Raw genomic sequence first — 18,638 nt, 5'->3', positions numbered from 1 at the left:
AGCTTAACGGGCCGCTAATTTGCCCAGGTCTGTTGTATAAAATAAGCAGAGCTTACCTGTTGATGAAGATTGGGAAACACTTGGCATTTTCCTGGAATCCACTCCAAAGTGATGGCTAGTTGATGCTTCTTCTAACGCGAGTGACCCAGCATTTATGTCAGATAAAAGCCACATGAGCACTAACCACGACGACCTCGGCATTGCTGCAACTTCTCTCTATTCCACTTGTTTGGGTTGCAGGGTGATGAAAACACAACGTGACCAAGGTGAAGGGATGAGGAGTCTCTGCAACAGGTCAGCCTGCAGCAGCCTTCCCAACTCTGTGGCTGCTGCATGTGCAAGATGGGAAGGAGTATGTTGGAGGTGGGGGAAAAAAAAAAAGTCTCACATTATTAATAGAGGCCCTGGTTCCATCATGCATGACACTGACACACCCTGCTCCTCCTTGTCTCCAGTCTCTTTCATAACTGTCTGCCAAACACTCGTATAGGCAGACAGACAAATGGGAATTGTATATTTGGAATTATTCCTCCATTACAAGATTTGCTTTTACAGTTGGACCATCTTTTTGACAGAATGTTGGCATGCAAGTTGTGTTCGGTCTTTTCCCAGAAGAGGTGCCCTTTTTTTCAAGTTCAGGTCAGAGTCAAGCTTGTTTGACGAGGCTCCACTAGCATCTATGTATGAAAACAAACACGACTATGCGGAAATGATCAATGAGCCCATCTTTATGTTCAGTACATATGTTCCCTGTGTGCACTTTTACACAGTCCTGCGTCACCCCCGCACTTAAAGCAGGTGTCGCCCACTGGGGGATGTTTTCACTGTGGGTTGATACTTGCCCACATTCGCACTGTGTTGGTCCAGAAACCCTTCTCACTCCCCAAAAATCCGTCAAAAGGTGGCTGCACGGTGCCAGTCTTCTGTACGTTTGTCTGGAAATGTGCATTGACCCTGGGTCGTGTGCGGGAGTTGGGTTGTTCCAGACAGTCGACAAATGGCGCAGTACAACTTGTCACCAAACACTGAAACATTGTGAATGAAGTGTCGAATTGTTACTGCAATAGTTGGGAAGTAAAGACAATTCTGTGTAAATATTCAATAGACTGTAGTTCCTGTAAATGGTTTAAGAATAAAATAGTATATGTGTATATATATATATATATACACATACATACATATACAGTTGTGGTGAAAAGTTTACATACACTTGTAAATAACAATGTCATGGTTGTCTTGAGTTTCCAATAATTTCTACAACTCTTATTTTTTTGTGATAGAAAGTTTGGTAATTTTATGAATTTATTATGAGTCTACTGAAAATGTGACCAAATCTGCTGTGTCAAAAGTATACATACAGCAATGTTAATATTTGGCAAGTTTCACTGCAATAAGGCGCTTTTGGTAGCCATCCACAAGCTTCTGGCAAGTTTCTGGTTGAATTTTTGACCACTCCTCTTGACAAAATTGGTGCAGTTCAGCTAAATGTGTTGGTTTTCTGACATGGACTTGTTTCTTCAGCATTGCCCACATGTTTAAGTCAGGACTTTGGGAAGGTCATTCTAAAACCTTAATTCTAGCCTGATTTAGCCATTCCTTTACCACTTTTGACATTTGTTTGGGGTCATTGTCCTGTTGGAACACCCAACTGCACCCAAGACCCAACCTCCGGGCTGATGATTTTAGGTTGTCCTGAAGAATTTGGAGGTAATCCTCCTTTTTCATTGTCCCATTTACTCTTTGTAAAGCACCAGTTCCATTGGCAGCAAAACAGGCCCAGAGCATAATACTACCACCACCATGCTTGATAGTATGAATGGTGTTCCTGGGATTAAAGGCCTCACCTTTTCTCCACCAAACATATTGCTAGGTATTGTGACCAAACAGCTAAATTTTATTTTCTTCTGACATCTCATAGACAAAGATAAGACCTTCTGGAGGAAAGTTCTGAAAGGGAGTTTGAGGAGATTCTGACAAAGATGGGGGGCTGATTGTGAATAACACGTTAAAAACTATAAAATGTCAACATAAAAACAAAACAATTTTGCATCTCAAACATTCAGGATAATTTTGTGGTCCCTCATTATGAATAAAACTTTCAACAAAAACTTGATAGTTATACAAAAAAAACTTTGTAGCATAAAACATTTGGGACAAGTCGGAGAGATTTGGACATGGTCTGGGGCTAGATGACATCACTAGTTTTTTTGGTTATTTTTAAGAATAGCTTAAAAAACACAACGGCACAAACTACAATTTTGCTGCACAAACGAATGGCAACATTATCTTAATATTTGCAATAAGGAGGGGGCACTTTAACACAGTCAAATGACATCATTTAACTAGAGAAGCACTCTAGTTAGTTCTCCGCCAGGCTCTATCTCCCAATCGTTGTGTTTAAAAAAAATCTGAAACCCCAACACAGACGATGATCCAGATCAAATGCAAAATATTGCTCCTTATCCCATTTCTGACATCTCTTGAAAGTTGAATCAAAATTCCCTCAGAACCTTTTGAGTTATGTTGCAAACAAAGCCCAAGTGAATCAAAGGATAAATTAAATTGGCATGTTTGTTTTGTTTACCTTTCGCTTCCAAACAGGCTCCCTCTTTGCTTAGATGTCAGCACTCATGAGCATTTGTTCTCAAGCGAAATTAAATAAACGGAGTGAATCCACTTGTCAGTCATCTACTCCTTTGTCTCTGTGGGTGGGGGTGGGACACTAGTATGTTCACACTGAGAAGTTGAGTCTTTCAACTTAAACTAAAAGGGAACAATAGAAATGATCCAGATAAACTTCAAAATCTAATAACTTGTGCCTTATCCCCATTTCCTGAAAGTTTCATCAAAATGCACCCACATTGAGCTATTTTCTGCTGACATTGATTACTAGTACAATGACCAAACCTTCGCCATGTATTCTAGGTTATAAATGTTTTTAACAATCAGTGGAGTTAAACATGGACTCAGTAGCGTTAACCATCTAGATTACTAGATAATGAACGGTTAGATTGCCATCTAATAACATTCAATTTGGGAACATTTCCTTCAAAAATGTGATCTAAATTATGGTACGTTGTAAAATCTGCATCGGATATTGATCTTGGTTGTCCACTACACAGTGAGACTATTTACAACTGATTCAAATGGTCCACTGTTGCTGTTCTACCAACTATCAAAACACTTGGAGCAAAAATGAATAGAAAATTGGATTAATTTTGTTTAATTCAGCACATCAGCATCGAACTGAACAACACTGGTTTTCTATGTTCAAAAAGTCAATTCTCTTCAAAACGCCATGACTACCGGTACTTCAGGAAGGATTTGTCAGTCAAATAAAAGCGTGAAAGATGGAATGCAACAATAGCATTTTATGGAATGAGTAGAATGAAGTATGAAGTGTCATCTTACTGCATTTTCCATCAGCAAATGAATATGACAGCACATAATTAAATCTAGTCTTAAACTGACACTAGGAGTTAGCACACTGTCAGGCAAGTTGGATAGAAAGGAGAACATTAATGAAAACATTTACGTATTATCCTTAGTTGGCAAATGTTTGACGCACAGTTTTGGCTATTTGCTTAGCACTGATGCCAAAGAGGTCCAAAAGTTCCTGTGGTTTCCCACTCCGAGGGACGCTTGTGACTGCCAGGCGAGTCACGACAATACCTGGCTCGCTGCCTACAGCAGACAACACTGCTTCGCCAAGACCACCTAAGCAAAGGACAGAGCCCATCAAACTCACAGCACTCTTTTAGACAAGGAACATTTGCAGTGCAGAACATAACCTACCCTCCTTGTAGTGGTCCTCTACTGTGATGATTTGTCCTCCCGTGGCTCGAGCACTCGCCAAAATGGTGGCAGCATCAAGAGGCTTGATGGTGAACGGGTCAATGACTCTTATATTTTTCCCTAAACAAAAGATACAATTGAAATGATCCAAGCCACTGTAAAAAAAAAGTTGCGATGTCCCCATCCAGACTTTTTACATGCAGGAATCTGTGTTGTACACAAGAGGGCAGTATGGATTTACCTTCACTTGCCAGCATGTCTGCAGCAGAAAGAGCCTCATGCAGTGTAACACCAGCTCCAATCACTGTCACAACATCACTGTCAGATTGGCGGACGACCTGGTGGACATGTTTAATCCTTATTAAACATCACTCCAAGTACACATATTTGATCTGCATAGACCAACTTTTTATCGTTACTGTCCAATGACAACTTTACAAATTCACTCATAATGATTATGACCAACATGATTAGATCATTTTCATGCATGTCATGTTAAATGTTTTTGGCCAAACATGTTTTAGAATGGTTTAGCTGCCAAATGATGCTTCAAATACATTTTCAGCCTAAGATCAATGTCCTCCATTCACATTGTATTGGAGATGAGCCATGACAATGCACTAAGGAGAAACAGCAACAAGCTTTGAATATAAAATGGCAATTTTTAGGTAGATAATTGACCAAAGTAAATAAATATGTTCAATGAAGTGCATCTGATTGGTGTAGGCTAGAGATGCGCGGTTTGCGGGCACAACCGCGGAGTCCGCGGATTATCCGCGAATCGGGCGGAAGAAATTTTAAAAAATTAGATTTTATCAGCGGGTCGGGCGATTGAAATTTAAAAAAATTAGATTTTAAATAGATTCAGGCGGGTGGCAGTTAAACCAATTCGGAAATATATATACATAGTTAAATGTTGTTACCCACATACGAAAAACGAGCAGGCACCTGCAGCATATGCCACAACAGAAGAAAAAAAAAAAAAGAGATGGACACTTTTACGGAGCGGAGAAGGCCCCCGACGCCTCGCCGGGGTCCGGGACTGAGGCCCCTTCCCCCGAGAGGGCCCCACCGGGAGCCGTAGCTGAGGCGATCCGCGAGAAGGGCCCGACGCACGTCCAGGGTCACCACCGCGCCCACCGCACCGACACCCCGCCTCGTCCGCCTTCGCCGCGGCCGGCGTCACGCGCAGCAGGTAAGCAGCTTACCTGCCCGCCACCCCCGTGGCCGGGGGCTCGTAACAGGGGTCACTCCGCGCGCTCCGCCCGCGCAGCTTACCTGCCCGCCACCCCTGTTGCCGGGGGCGCGTAACAGGGGTCACTCCGTGCGCAGTGCGCTCACGAAAGGGGTGGGGCTCACCCTGGTTGATATAGACCGCAGCTAGGACGGTGGCCATGGAAGTTGGAACCCGCTAAGGAGTGTGTAACAACCCACCTGCCGAATAAACTAGCCCTGAAAATGGATGGCGCTGGAACGTCGGGCCCATATACCCGGCCGTCGCCGGCAGCGAGACGCGCTTGGAGGTGCGCTCAGCGCGGCTCCCATATGATTGCGCACTGGTGTGCGTCTGGGTCGTGACAGCGTGGCACGCGAATGCTGCATTGGATCAGTCTCTTTTCTTTAACAGGCAAAAGCTTTATAACCTCACTAATGCCTTGCATCGTCTATATTAGATATATAACAACGGGCGGGTGCGGGCGGATGCGGTTCTGATCAAATGTTAGATCGGGTGGATTGCGGATGGTTGACGACTTTCTGATGCGGTTGCGGATGAAATAATTGCCTATCCGCGCATCTCTAGTGTAGGCAGGTCAGTTTGACTATAAACAGTTACAATAATTTAATTGTAAATGCATTGCTTTGGTATGGTGAGCTTTGGGGAAACAAGTTTTCCCATTACAACACATTGTTAGAAGTTCAGTAATGTGTATGACCACTTGAAAATTAACATTTAAAAAAAAAAAAAAAAAAAAAAAAAAAAAAAAAGGTGGACGCAAAAGCTATCAAATATATCAGTGCAGGCTTTCTACAGCTATCAGTTTTAATTTAATGCCCATGTCCTACTGCAGATTGTTCTATATAGTCAAACATTCAATTGTCTGTATAAGCATAATTGTAAGCATTTGATAATGATAATGTTGAATAATTAAGTGTACAATAACTGTTGCTAAAGTAAGCACTAATGTAATACTATATAATAATGCAAGTAACCCTTTCAAACGCATGTTTTTTTCCATAGTAATTGTAAGGTCAATAATTTAATAACCATAGACAACTAAACTAAAATGGACTCAATCTCTGCTGGCAAAAATTGCACATCTTAATTGTAATTTTAGACTTAGACTTCCTTTTTATTGTCATTCAAATTTGAACTTTACAGTACAAATAAGAACAACATTTTGTTACATAAGCTCATGGTAGTGCAGGATAAAAAATAAGGTGCATATATAAATAAATAGATTACTGTACAGATAAATATATTGCACTTTTTCACATGCGTTCACATTTATGGATGTATGTTATATTGTCTTTTTTATTCCAGCGAGTTAATCCATTTTGGGGGGAGTTGAGGGGATAATATTATTATGATGCGTTCAAGAGCCTTACGGCCTGAGGGAAGAAGCTGTTACAGAACTTGGAGGTTCTGCTTCGGAGGCTGCGGAACCTCTTTCTAGATAATTTTATTCTCCCCAAAAACTAGGTCAGGTGGTTTGGTTTTATTTGTTGCCAATGCCATACCTCGCTATTTTGTCCTTGTTGATGGACTATGTTGCTCATTCAATTTGAAGATAAAATAATCACACACACACAGACATTTGGTTTTATAGTCATATTTTTCCTCCTAACTTTTTGTTACTTGGTGCTTCTCACTGGCGAGTTGTGACTAGCGAGCCCATGTACAGTATTTTGTGTAAGTTAGCGGTCCCGCCTGCTTGTGCCGAAACAAAGATTGTGGATGACTACCAAGAGTCTTAACGGTTTATTTTATCCTACCATCAAATAAATGTGTTCAGGTGTTGAGCAATACACAGAGAGTATCCATTTTGAAAGCCAGAGACAAAGAAAAAAAAAACAGACATTGCAGTTTATCGATGCTGACAAAGTTAACAAGTTTATTTTTATCTATCTTTTAATTAGGCTTACAATGGCATTACATTTTTAATGCCTCTGGACATCAAACTTAATGCTTTTTAATGCCATTTAAGGCCTTAATTTTTGCAAAATCCATTGATGACCCATGAAAACGGTGTCGTGACAAACCTATTTTAAAACAATACATTTGTGAAAAAATGCTCCAAAATGTGTTATTTTTTTATAAATAACACTTCTGAATGAAATTTCTGAATTAACCTAAAATGAACTGTATCCTTTACATAACTTAAATTTGACCTCTAAACCTCTGAATGTACATGTACAACTCTACAATGTGTGTGCTTTTTGTAGCTTGGCGTTCTCCAATTAGGAGCCTAATGAAAGTCATTCACAACAATTGACTTTGTTCGCACAGAAAGGCATTTATGCAGTCTCTCTGTAGCAAACGGCAGAGAACACATACTCTAAGGTTAGTGGCTACTTCCCTCTGACATCTTTGAAGCCTTATAATGGTGATGTACTGTTGATCAAATGTTAGGCGTGTTGGTCTCATGTAAAAATGTGAACAGCATGATGAAGAAAGCCATCAAAATACTACCGGTAATTGAAGCAAGAAAATGTGGTCAATTCATGGATCTCACACACAAGCACCATTAGAAATTGTGTCGTTTAACGCCTTGTTAGTTGATCAAAAAAGACAAAACAATTTAACATGTGCATTCAAAGTTCAGATGTCAAATTTAGGTTCACCTGTAAAAGGTTGTAGTGGATATTCAGTTCATGAAATTTCTCCTAAATGCTAAATATCCATAACTTTGTGGGAGTAGTGCCACTGTTGTCATTGGACAGCAAGGATAAGTGAATTAATTACCTTGGCAACACCAATTTCAAACTTTTCTTCCGGCGAGTAGATGACTGCAGTGTCTGGTCTGCTGGTTCGAATGAAGCAGATACCCTGAGGAAAAGAATCACAAAAGAATGATCTACCATTGCCTGGAAAGAACAACCACCATCGCAACTGGAATGTTTGGTTCGTCTTAGAAGACATTTCTCCTCTCTTCCAAGTAGGCTTCATCAGTTCATGCTCATAGACTGTTTGGTCAGATCTAGTCTTAGACCAGTCATAGCTAGTCTAGCGGCTGGTGCCAAAACCCCAAATATTTATACTCCAATGCCAGGAGGGTGTGCAAGGGTGGTTTCGCCCTATCGGAGTGAGAAAAACAACTGTTGCGATGCTTACACTTCTCAAATATTCTAACATGTATAAATTACTCAAAAGGGACCAAACAAGTGGGTACAAAAGGAAAATCAGTTAGTACTTACAAACTCTACAAAAGTCAGATGCCATCAACCAGGCATTGTATTACGGATTATAATAGTATACATGGCCTTCCAAAAATACATAAGGATGGGGCTCCTCTCAGACCCATTGGCAGCAGCATTAACTCTGACATACAATATTGCCAAGTATGTGGTCAGCATCTAAGCACCTATGGTTGGCAAAACAACACATGTCCAAAACTCCATTGACTTTGTAGCAAAAATCAGAAAACTAAAACTGGATAACAATGAAACTATAGTTTCATTAGACATCATCTCCCTGTTCACCTGTATTCCAACCCAGGAGGCAGTAGAAACGGTGAGGCAACTGTGGTTACACTTTACAGGATAGATCCACACTAAACCCAGAACAAATTTGCCTTTTGCTGGAACTTTTCCTTAATACTACATACTTTCAATTCATAGAAACAATTTACTTACAAAAACACGGTTGTGTAATGGGATCACCTGTATCCCAAATAGTGGCATACCTTTACATGGAGGACACGGACAAGAGAGCTCTGAGCTCTTAAGGGAACAGCAACAAGTAATTGGTACAGATATGTGGATGACATGGGTTGCCTTTTTCTGGATTGTGACATCCACATTAGAGAGAACACCTTCGTGTCAGTTTACTGAAAACCCACACATACTGATCAATACCTACATTTTGACTCACACCACCCAATGGTTCACAAACTGGGCGTTATTAAAACCCTACAACACAGAGATGATGATGTTCCTACTAGCCCACAGGCCAAAGAGAAAGAGCAAAAGCATTTAAGGGAAGACCTCAAACCCTGTGGTTACACCAGTTGGTCGTTTCTGAAACGTGAATCCAATTCCAGAAGAAACAAGAACAGATTGGTTGGAGGAGGAAAAGGGTGACAGACGCAAAAATATTGTCATTCCATATCCGTATCAGGTCTATGTGAGAAACTCAGAATATTTTTTAAACACAACATCCCAGTACACTCAAACCCCACGACACCCTGAGACAGAATAATGCATCCTAAAGACCGGAAACCCCACACCCACAAAATATCCATCAAGGTTGACAAACCATGCCCGAACGGAAGTGGTGGTCTGCGACACCACCTATCTCCCCCGCTCCTAAAAGAACCTGCAATTTAGCCTCCAAAAAATAACCCGAGTTAGAAACATTCTGGTCACAGATGCTTCTTTGTGCCATTTGTTTACAACTAAATGGTATGCCAACGTGTGTGATTTCGACTATTTTGGGCGGTTAGTGGTCGCTCCACATCAGTCGTTCTGCCACACAATACCTCAATGCCAACTAGAGGAAATTCCACTTCAACGACAGTAGGAGAGCTTGTTTGCATTAAGTTATTCTCACTACGATAGGATGAAACCATCTTTGCCCAGGCACACCCTCCTGGTATTAGAGAGTAAATATTTGGAGTTTGGCACCAGCCGCTAAACGAGATCTGACCAATCCAAGTCTAAGAGCATGAACTGATGAAGCCTACTTGGTTTATCTTAGAAGATATTTCGCCTCTCATCCAAACAGTCCAGTTTATCGATTGAATGCCCTGGGATTACAATGATCTTCATCAATGAGAACATCCATAGACAACAACCTTTGTATTTGCTGCAAACTCGACCGCTCTCTCTGTGGCCACTGCATCACTGGGGTAAAACACGGTACAAGTGGGGATGGCACGGAACATGGCCAAATCCTCTAGCGCCATCTGGGAAGGTCCATCCTCACCTAGAAAGGAAATAATCCATCATCCTGTGCTCAATCCAGGTAGTCATAAAGAAGAGGTGCTGAGTCAAAACCCTTACCGATAGAGACTCCACAGTGTGACCCTACCAAGTTGACATTTGACTGAGAAATGGCTCCCATTCGGATCTGGTCATAGGCTCTGGACATAAAGGCAGCAAAAGTACTGACAAATGCCACATTTCGGTCACGGGTGGCACACCCAATAGCCACACCCACCTGTAGCAGAAAGAAAGATTTTTTTTTCAATGAATGATCACAAAAAGGGATGGAATTATCTGGATATTGAATGAATATCAACAGATTAGACTAATTTGGATACAATTATGTTTGATGAACAAGGTTTATCCATCTTTTTAACTGACCATTGACCATACAAATACTACCAATTGTTTCCCTATTTTTCATCAGCGAAACATAGAACACGAGCTATTCCACAAAATAATTAAATGTCGTGTACCAAGTTCTGTTCAGCAATAAAGCATTCAATGTAGCGCTTGGGGAAAGCTTTTTTGAAGGTCTCAGAGAATGTGGAGTTTTTGGTGTCCCCGTCAAGGGCGACCACTCTCTGGCTTGCTTGGCCCAGCTTTGCCAGCGCCACACCGTAAGCTCGCCTTGTTGCCATCTGAAAATGATATGAAACAAACAGGTTAGCCAAAATGGCTGGGACCATTAGGCTTAAACACTGCTCAAAGCTGGTTGCCTTTATCACAACATGTAATTCAACAAAACATACAAAAATCACTGGAAAATGTACCTTTTCACCCTTTTTGTATGCTGGAGGGGAGGGCAGGGAGATTGGGCTTAGGTCAGCAGGTGCTGTGTCATCATTAGGCAGCTCAGGACACAAAGTCTTGTTTGGGACTTGGATTTTCTCCCGAAGGCCATTCAAGAGTCCATCTACCTTGTCTTTCGGAATGGTCTTTCCATGCCAGTTCTCAAAATCCTCAATACCTGGGGCAAAGTGATAAATAGTCTTGTGACTTTAATATAAATAAATAGTATAGTACTAACATAATTAACAGTAATAATACATTTTAAAAAGTTATTGGAATTTTAGACATGAAAAGCTAGACTACCTGGGAGACCTTTGCCCTTGAATGTTTTGGCAACTATGCAAGTGGGCTTTCCCTTAACCTGCTGAGCATGCCAGAATGCTTTGCACAGCTCCTCCACATCATGCCCATCCACAACATGTGTATTCCATCTAATCAAATAAAGAGAGTTAAATAGTATTTAAACCTTCACAACAAATATTAAATAAAATACATCTTAAGTGATACATTACTTAAAATTTGCAACAATGTGGTAAAACAATGTGCACAAGGGGAATTTAAAAAGGTCTAACCCTATCTGAATCTGAATTGTCATAGGTTGTAACTAACCCAAAGGCTTCACAGCGCTTGCGATAAGTGTCCATGTCATGCTGGATGGGCGCTGGCTCACTCTGACCAAGCCGATTGACATCCATGATTGCCACCAGGTTATCCAGCTTATAGTGGGAAGCAAACGCCATGGCTTCCCACACAGAGCCTTCGGAACACTCTCCATCTCCCATCATACAGTATACGCGGTAACTGAAATGAACATGACAAAGAAATCTCATTGTCTTCTTAAATCTACGTTTATAAATGTTAATGCAAGATAAGAGAGATCACAACCTGCAGAAGCAACTACCTATAAAATGCACCATCAAATTCTGATTGACCAATAGCATATTTTTTCAAATCAAGCGATAAAATTGGTTACTTTTAGCATTGTTCTATTATTTTATTGCAGTCTACAAAAGACGTGAACAATTTAAATTTCATTATTACATTGGACAATGCACATTGAAAAGTAAATATGCTATATTGTAGCCATAGGCTACTTTCCACCTGTAATCCCCCGCAGATTGATAGTATGTACAACAAAAAGTCCATTAAACAAATCTACATAAGAATTAGGTAACACCAAAATCAGACATCAAACAAAAAGTCCCAAATGTAGCAAAAATGTGTTACTTGATGACCTTAGCTTAAGACAGACCAGTAATAAAGTAACCATTGTGGTTAAAGTGCACAATAAGGCAGATGAAAAAGAGCAATTTAAGTTCGTGCTATCACAGGCTGATCTAATGACCACATTAAGCAAAAGTTCAAAATAAAGCAGCTCATTAACAAAGAAACAGTAAAACTTGCATTGCTTATAGTACATTAGTTGGCCAACAACATGAACGACTGATATATCTTTATATAAAACAGCTGCACTGTAATCCTAGATTTATTTATTTCAGAATGTATGGCTAAATATTGATTTAATTCACCTGGATTTGTCAAAGTACTTGCCGGTGTAGGCCATGCCACAGGCAACACTCAGACCCTGACCAAGAGATCCTGTTGCCACATCAACAAACGCCAGTTTCTGGTGGATACAAAGAATAAAAGTCAGGGCTAACATTAAAAGATGTAGAGCAAATAAAGCTTGGGGCTCTGGTCTTACTGGAGTGGGGTGTCCTTCCAAGTCGCAGTCAATCTTGCGCAGGTTAAGCAGATCTGACTCTTTCACAAACCCAGCTTCTGCCCAGGCAGCATACAGGATTGGTGCAGCATGACCCTTGAAAGAAGAAAGCAGAGGTTCTTACAGCGGTTCTAATGCAGTATATTGACAAAGTGTTATCTTTTGAGATAAAAATAAACGTATCTAAACCTTTGACAGCACAAAGCGGTCATTGCACTGGTTGCGAGGGTCGTCAGCTTTATAGCGCATAGTGTGGAAGAAGAGGACAGACATGAGCTCAGCCGCACTGCAACATGATGTAGGGTGGCTGGGAAGAAAGATAGACAATACATTGTATTGCATACATAAGGTAAGGCTTTTATGTCACACTCAAAACATGCATGTGTCGCTAAGGGATGCTTTTTGAAGAGGAACAAATCACTGAAACACTTTTATAAGTTACTTTAAAAAAAAAAAAAAGTTTTAGTTACAGTAAAATACACAGAAAAATATATGGATGAAAACATTGAGAACATAATTTGATATTTGAGAACAGCCTTTGATATTTTAATGCAGCATTCATTATTCATGTTACTAGATTGTTGAATAAAATTCTAATGGTTTTAAAATGTCAGTATCGCAAAAGAGAACACATGCTTGCCAACAAACTTGTGAAACGGTTAGTTGCTGAAATGGTGGTCAGATTATTGTAATCATTTAGAAATCCCTCTGTACGCAACAGCATTTCAGCTTCCCTCTGTTGGTTAAATTTCAAACAGCATTATTTCAACCATTCTTGCAACATGCCAAGTTGTCTTAAACATGGTTACTCTCCTCACAAAAACAGAATTCGGTTTACCCACTGTCCATTTTCTGATCGATAACCTGCTGGGAAATAAGGGAAATTCAACTCAAAAACAAAAATGTTAAAGGTCAAAAGCAAAAAAAACATGTCAATGAAAAGCCTTCTGTATAGTTTATTTAATTACTGTCAGTTTTAACATGTAACTGTGTATTATACTCTCTCTGCTAGGGTTAAGAGAAATAATGAGGAAAATGCAAGTATGAGCTACGTTAAACAATCCTGTATAAAATAGTTTTAGTAATCCTTTTATCAAATTCAGTTGTAACTTCCAGCTAAAATTGCCAGTTTGTTTTAGTAATCCTTTTATCGAATTCAGTTGTAGCTTCCAGCTAAACTTGCCACCAGTCAAAAGCTTTTTAGAGTCTTTAAATACAGTAAACAAAAAAGTATATTGAGTAGGGCCCTTTGAAATCAGTTTTGTAATTTTTATATACACTAGTATTTTTATTTACACTTTTACCAACATAAAAAGTCTGGTATTTTAGTGCAAAAATCATACTTATTGATACATCATTATAAATCATCTGTGTGTGTGAATGGGCAAATGTGGCGTTTAATGTAAAGTGCTTTGGGTATCATTCCAGGTAGAGTAAAGCGCTATATAAATATAGACCATTTATTATTAGACAATTTAGCCAAGTATTTTAAGTCAAAGCATAATGTATGTAATAACATACTAATAAGTGCTTTTAATGTATATGCTTTCAAGGAAGTGCACATGTCCCCTAGACAAACATTACTTTCTCAATTTCCGTGACATTTTGCGTTTATTACTAAATTCCATTTTGATTGGCCTATTCCGTGATATCTTCCGTGATTACGTAACCGTGGAAATCATAAGGCCCTAAAACAGTCATTAGCCATTGTTTGACGACCAGGAAATACTGTACTGCCTACAAAACCTGTTTAAGTGACATTTTCTTGAAGGAAGAGGAAGCAGCACATCTAGAAATACCAGAATCAAGATGCAGCAATGGCACAACTACTAGTATTAGCTACACTTGTACAATTGAGTGAAATAATTTGAACAATGTTTCAGCAAAACAAACTAATCTGCAATTTACTACCAGTAGTATTATCATTGCATTCTTGATACAGACTCCAGTGGACAATCTATTTAAAAATAAAACGTTGAACAGTGTATTTCTTCTTTAGATTGGTGCAAAGTGAAATGTCAAAAAAAAAAAAGTCTTGTGTTGCATTGCGTTGCGTTTTGCGAGAGTAGCCAATGTTGAGTCGTGTTTTGGGCCTCCCAAGTGTAATGCCTCAAAGTAGGGTTGCACAATTAATTGACATTGAGGTTTTAATTACTACAACCGCAAGAGGCTGAGGTTTTTTTATTCTCTCCTCCAATAAAGGAAACCGCAAGTTTCTGTGCGCTGCAGCCAACGCGGTCCGTGTGCTAAGAACAAACACCTTTTGCATTTCAGTATTACTATACAGTATCTGTAAAAGTTTTATGGTGACAGTGTAAAATGGCTGAAGGAACTTCTCCAGTAAATAGTCATGAAAAAAAAGAAAACGCATTGAAATGAGGTGTGTCCAAACCTTTGGCCTGTACTGTACTTTAATACAGCCAAGATATATTTGCGTGCAGCGGTCTACAAAATGTGCAAAGTGCAAATATTATGAGGACAGCGGCGCTCTTTCAGGGAGAGAAATTGGCCGAGTGGGCAAGTGTCAGCTGAGAAACAAGTTGGCTGGCTAATTAAAATGCTAACATGAATAAAAGAAAAATACTGTCTTTCTCCACTAAGAAACTACATGCCCCAATCTAAACTTGTATAAACACATTGCTGTACGAGCAACGAAAGTAATTCACTTGTGCACATTGAACCTACAGGCTGTGCTCTCTTCGAACAGAGTGATCAATCTATACCCCGAGGAATACCAGACAAGAGGTGAACAGGAAGTGAACCCACGTGATGTAACATAAAAACGGACGTGCAACACTTGTTGCTTTTATCATTAAATACACAAAAACTATTTTTGAGCACATCCAACAATGCCACAATAATGCTAACCAGTCATTTTGGTTTAAAATAACTGATATGAAATGTGTTGCATCCCTATTTAATGTTGACGAAAGTACATTTGTACTAAAAAATAAAAACATTTGCGCTGCATATAGCATTCAGTTGAAGCTTTCAACGTTTGCAACCTTTGTGCCTAAAGAGTATTAACTTTCCAATGTGTTGCAAGCATTTTATTCTGCCCTCTTCAGGCTTTTAGCCCTGAATGACCTAACTGTACTTACATAACACAAGCATGTGTGCATTCAGCCAATAGGGATTTAACCAAGTTTAGCTACCAATGTTAGCTCTCATTGAACGCATGTTATAGCATTCTTACAACAGTATGACTGAAAATTGTTCGTTGCTTGTCTTTGACTGCTTGTGTGTGTGCACGCGCTTCACGAATATACATGTGGCCTGAGCTACTTGTGTTCAATATTGTATCCGTATTTGGGGAGGCGACTTCAACAATACCCCCCAGTTCCTTGTGTCCAGCATTCCTCAGTGAATGTGGTCGCTGCTTTAGTTTTTAGTTTAGATTCGCTAATCAAAAAGACTGCTTCTTTGACAATTGCTCATCAGCACCACAATGTAATTAGTTCAGTGACGTGCGGTGAACTATACACCAGGTGAGGCATCGATACTTTGAGTTTATTTTTATTTTTTACTTAAATTCACATGTGTAGCTCTAATCATTGTTGATTTAGGTTACACCATAGAATAACAGGAAATAGAAGGAAGTAATTTGTTTTCATAAAAATGTTATCATAATGATATGATAATATGATAAATTGGTCCAAAAAGTATTTGATGAAATTGTTAAATACTTTTTGGTCCCATTTGCTTTTAACAAAATAAATCAAGTATTGTGAGTGCATCTTACCTTTCTGTATTTGTATCCGAAGCAGCAATAGCTATCCATGGAAACATACTTTGTATAATCACATTCATTTTGTCTTAAAGTCCAGTTTAGAGAAGTATTTAATCTTGGATACAGTATATAATCCTCCATATTGGCAGACATTCATTTAATTACATTTAATTCCAAGCAATAAAACACTATTTTTGCATCTGACATAAAAACACCCACAAACGCAGGCTTCATCCATCCATCCATTTCCTACCGCTTATTCCCTTCAGGGTCGAGGGGGGCGCTGGAGCCTATCTCAGCTACTGGCTTACTCTAATAAAAACACCATGAGTGCTATAAAGTTTTTGAAAAAGTTTTTTTTTTTTTTAAAGCTGGCTGGAGAGACATGCCTGCTGTGAGCGCCCCCACTTATCCCAGTGTGGCGAGTCAAGAGTACTGCAAGATGACAATATATCGCCCCCTACCTTGAGACAGAGGTACTTGCTGCCTTATGGCCTGTCTCTTCCCTGTGGAAACAAGCACACGCCCCCTCACACGCACAATACACCGTGTAGCTGGAGGCACCACCTGTGTCCGCCTCACTTCTCGCCTGCCACGATATTTTCATCAGCGATTTTGACCATGAAAAGTATCATAAGAAACAGGAACCACACCAAAATCACACAAAGTGTGACCAAAAGACAAATATTAAAACTTATTTTATTACTTTGTTTTTGAAGCCTTTTTACCCCCCTTCCAGGTGGCAAGGTGAGGCACTGCCTCACTTGACTCCTTTGACAGCACATCACTTTATTAGTTATTGTTACAAATAAGACACTTTTAAAGAGTACATATGTTCTGTTAAACCACTAATGGTAACAAAATAGCCGGTGATGTACTTGTTATATCTTTGGCTCTAAAACGTTTGACTTTGAGCAACTCTAACTTATAATAAATAATTCACCCCAATACAATATCCTACCCTAATACCCTACTGTGCAATATTACCCTTACAGTGCAATACATCCGACACTGATTGTTATCACTCCGGTACTCTTGTTCTGTAAATTGTACTGTATATTGTACAGGATTGCTTATTATTTTTATTGGATAGTAGTCTATTTCTTAGTTGTATCTGTAGTACTTGTGTAATTTATTTGTATCCCATATTTGTTCCCACAACCACACCTTAAGTTAGAGTCCTTAATCTCATTATATGCAAACATAATGACAATAAAGTCCATTGTATTCTATTCTAAGTTGCATGCAGCCCCTTTCAGCCAGTGAGTCTGCAGACCACATGATGCATTGATAGATTGAAACTTTTATTAGTAGATTGCACAGCACAGTACATATTCCGTACAGTTGGCCACTAAATTCTAACACCGGAATACGTTTTTCAACTTGTTTAAATCGGGGTCCACGTTAATCAATTCATGGTATCACGTGGTGCATGTTAGCCAACAACTTGACGTCAATGAGATTCCTTAGAATTCCCGCTCAGTGAACTATTGTCAAGATTATACACGCAGAGTCGCCACTTTTTCATACATCCAACGTATATTCCCGCTGAACTAACCTAGAACTCGAGTCGCTGGGATTAGTAGATAATCACAGCAGGTGGTCACGGTGTACATTTATTTAGGGACTGTAGCACGTGCTACAAGGCCTGCCGGTAACGCGTGACAACATGAGCCCGCTACATGTTACATATTTAACTGCTACATATCTTACTGCTACATGTTACATATCTTACTGCTACATGTACATATTTAACTGCTACATGTACATATTTAACTGCTACATGTACATATCTAACTGCTACATGTTACATATCTAACTGCTACATGTTACATATCTAACTGCTACATGTTACATATCTAACTGCTACATGTTACATATCTTACTGCTACATGTTACATATCTTACTGCTACATGTACATATTTAACTGCTACATGTTACATATCTTACTGCTACATGTTACATATTTAACTACTACGTGTTACATATCTTACTGCGGAGTGACGTTTCACGACAATTATGCAAGCACAGTTTCGAACTTTACCCAGATTTGGAGGCGCATGTTGCATTGATCGAGTGAATTCTCAGCTTGTTGGCGATATCCTTCAGCCCCTGCAGGGTCTTCTCGTCGGGTTTGTGGTAGCTAGCCATGGTTCACCGCGGGGTTGCTACTGAGCGAGCGTCGCCTAGATATGTCGCTGGGTCCTTTATTTATCTGCGTTACTTCCCGGTTGTTGTTCGGTGCTGAGTCACACTGCCGCCCGAGCCAAGAGGAGGAGGAGGTGAAGGGGGGAGGAGTATATAATGGCCCTTAAGCCACGCCCACCCCGCACTCTCATTGGAGGAAGACTGCGTCATACAGCGGAAGTCACTTCCGAAAATCACATGTTGCCTTTTTTTTTTTGTCTTTGGGCGATTCCAAAATGCCACCAATTTTTCCATTATCAAAAAAA

At 39.8% G+C, this 18,638-nt stretch overlaps 2 protein-coding genes across 3 annotated transcripts in view; both read right to left on the bottom strand.

Moving 5' to 3' along the window:
* LOC133612181 (extracellular matrix protein 2) overlaps positions 1–201 on the bottom strand; it is a 41,377-nt gene extending 41,176 nt beyond the window's left edge. The window contains exon 1 of the mRNA XM_061969351.1: positions 57–201. Coding sequence (XP_061825335.1) covers positions 57–201 — 145 coding nt within the window. The remainder of the gene's footprint in view (positions 1–56) is intronic.
* A 3,006-nt stretch (positions 202–3,207) lies between these two features.
* tktb (transketolase b) lies at positions 3,208–18,469 on the bottom strand. 2 transcript variants are annotated; one of them, XM_061980040.1, is made up of 14 exons: positions 18,230–18,469; positions 12,644–12,761; positions 12,437–12,550; positions 12,261–12,358; positions 11,341–11,532; positions 11,035–11,162; positions 10,713–10,909; positions 10,416–10,580; positions 10,018–10,174; positions 9,810–9,940; positions 7,760–7,843; positions 4,037–4,133; positions 3,796–3,915; positions 3,208–3,717 (listed from the first exon to the last, which is right to left on the bottom strand). In XM_061980040.1, the coding sequence occupies exons 1-14, from the start codon at positions 18,334–18,336 to the stop codon at positions 3,545–3,547; spliced, it is 1,881 nt and encodes a 626-aa protein (XP_061836024.1). In that variant the 5' UTR covers positions 18,337–18,469; the 3' UTR covers positions 3,208–3,544. The 2 variants fall into 2 exon arrangements, with proteins under 2 accessions (XP_061836024.1, XP_061836016.1); XM_061980032.1 differs by having other exon boundaries at positions 12,261–12,550.
* Between the last annotated feature and the right edge of the window lie 169 nt (positions 18,470–18,638).

This window comes from Nerophis lumbriciformis, linkage group LG01, assembly GCF_033978685.3.
Source record: "Nerophis lumbriciformis linkage group LG01, RoL_Nlum_v2.1, whole genome shotgun sequence".
Classification (NCBI taxonomy): domain Eukaryota; kingdom Metazoa; phylum Chordata; class Actinopteri; order Syngnathiformes; family Syngnathidae; genus Nerophis; species Nerophis lumbriciformis.
Note: the sequence above shows the minus strand (reverse complement) of the source record. Positions and strands in the feature narration are given on the sequence as shown.

Excerpts from the sequence above, each read along its gene's own strand:
- tktb (XM_061980032.1), bottom strand. The coding sequence starts at position 18,336 with ATGGCTAGCTACCACAAACCCGACGAGAAGACCCTGCAGGGGCTGAAG. Across the intron at positions 10,910-11,034 it reads CAAGGGCAAAGGTCTCCCAG|GTATTGAGGATTTTGAGAAC; the intron begins GTAGTCTAGCTT and ends ACTTTGCCCCAG. Across the intron at positions 7,844-9,809 it reads AGTTTGCAGCAAATACAAAG|GGTATCTGCTTCATTCGAAC; the intron begins GTTGTTGTCTAT and ends TCTTTTCCTCAG.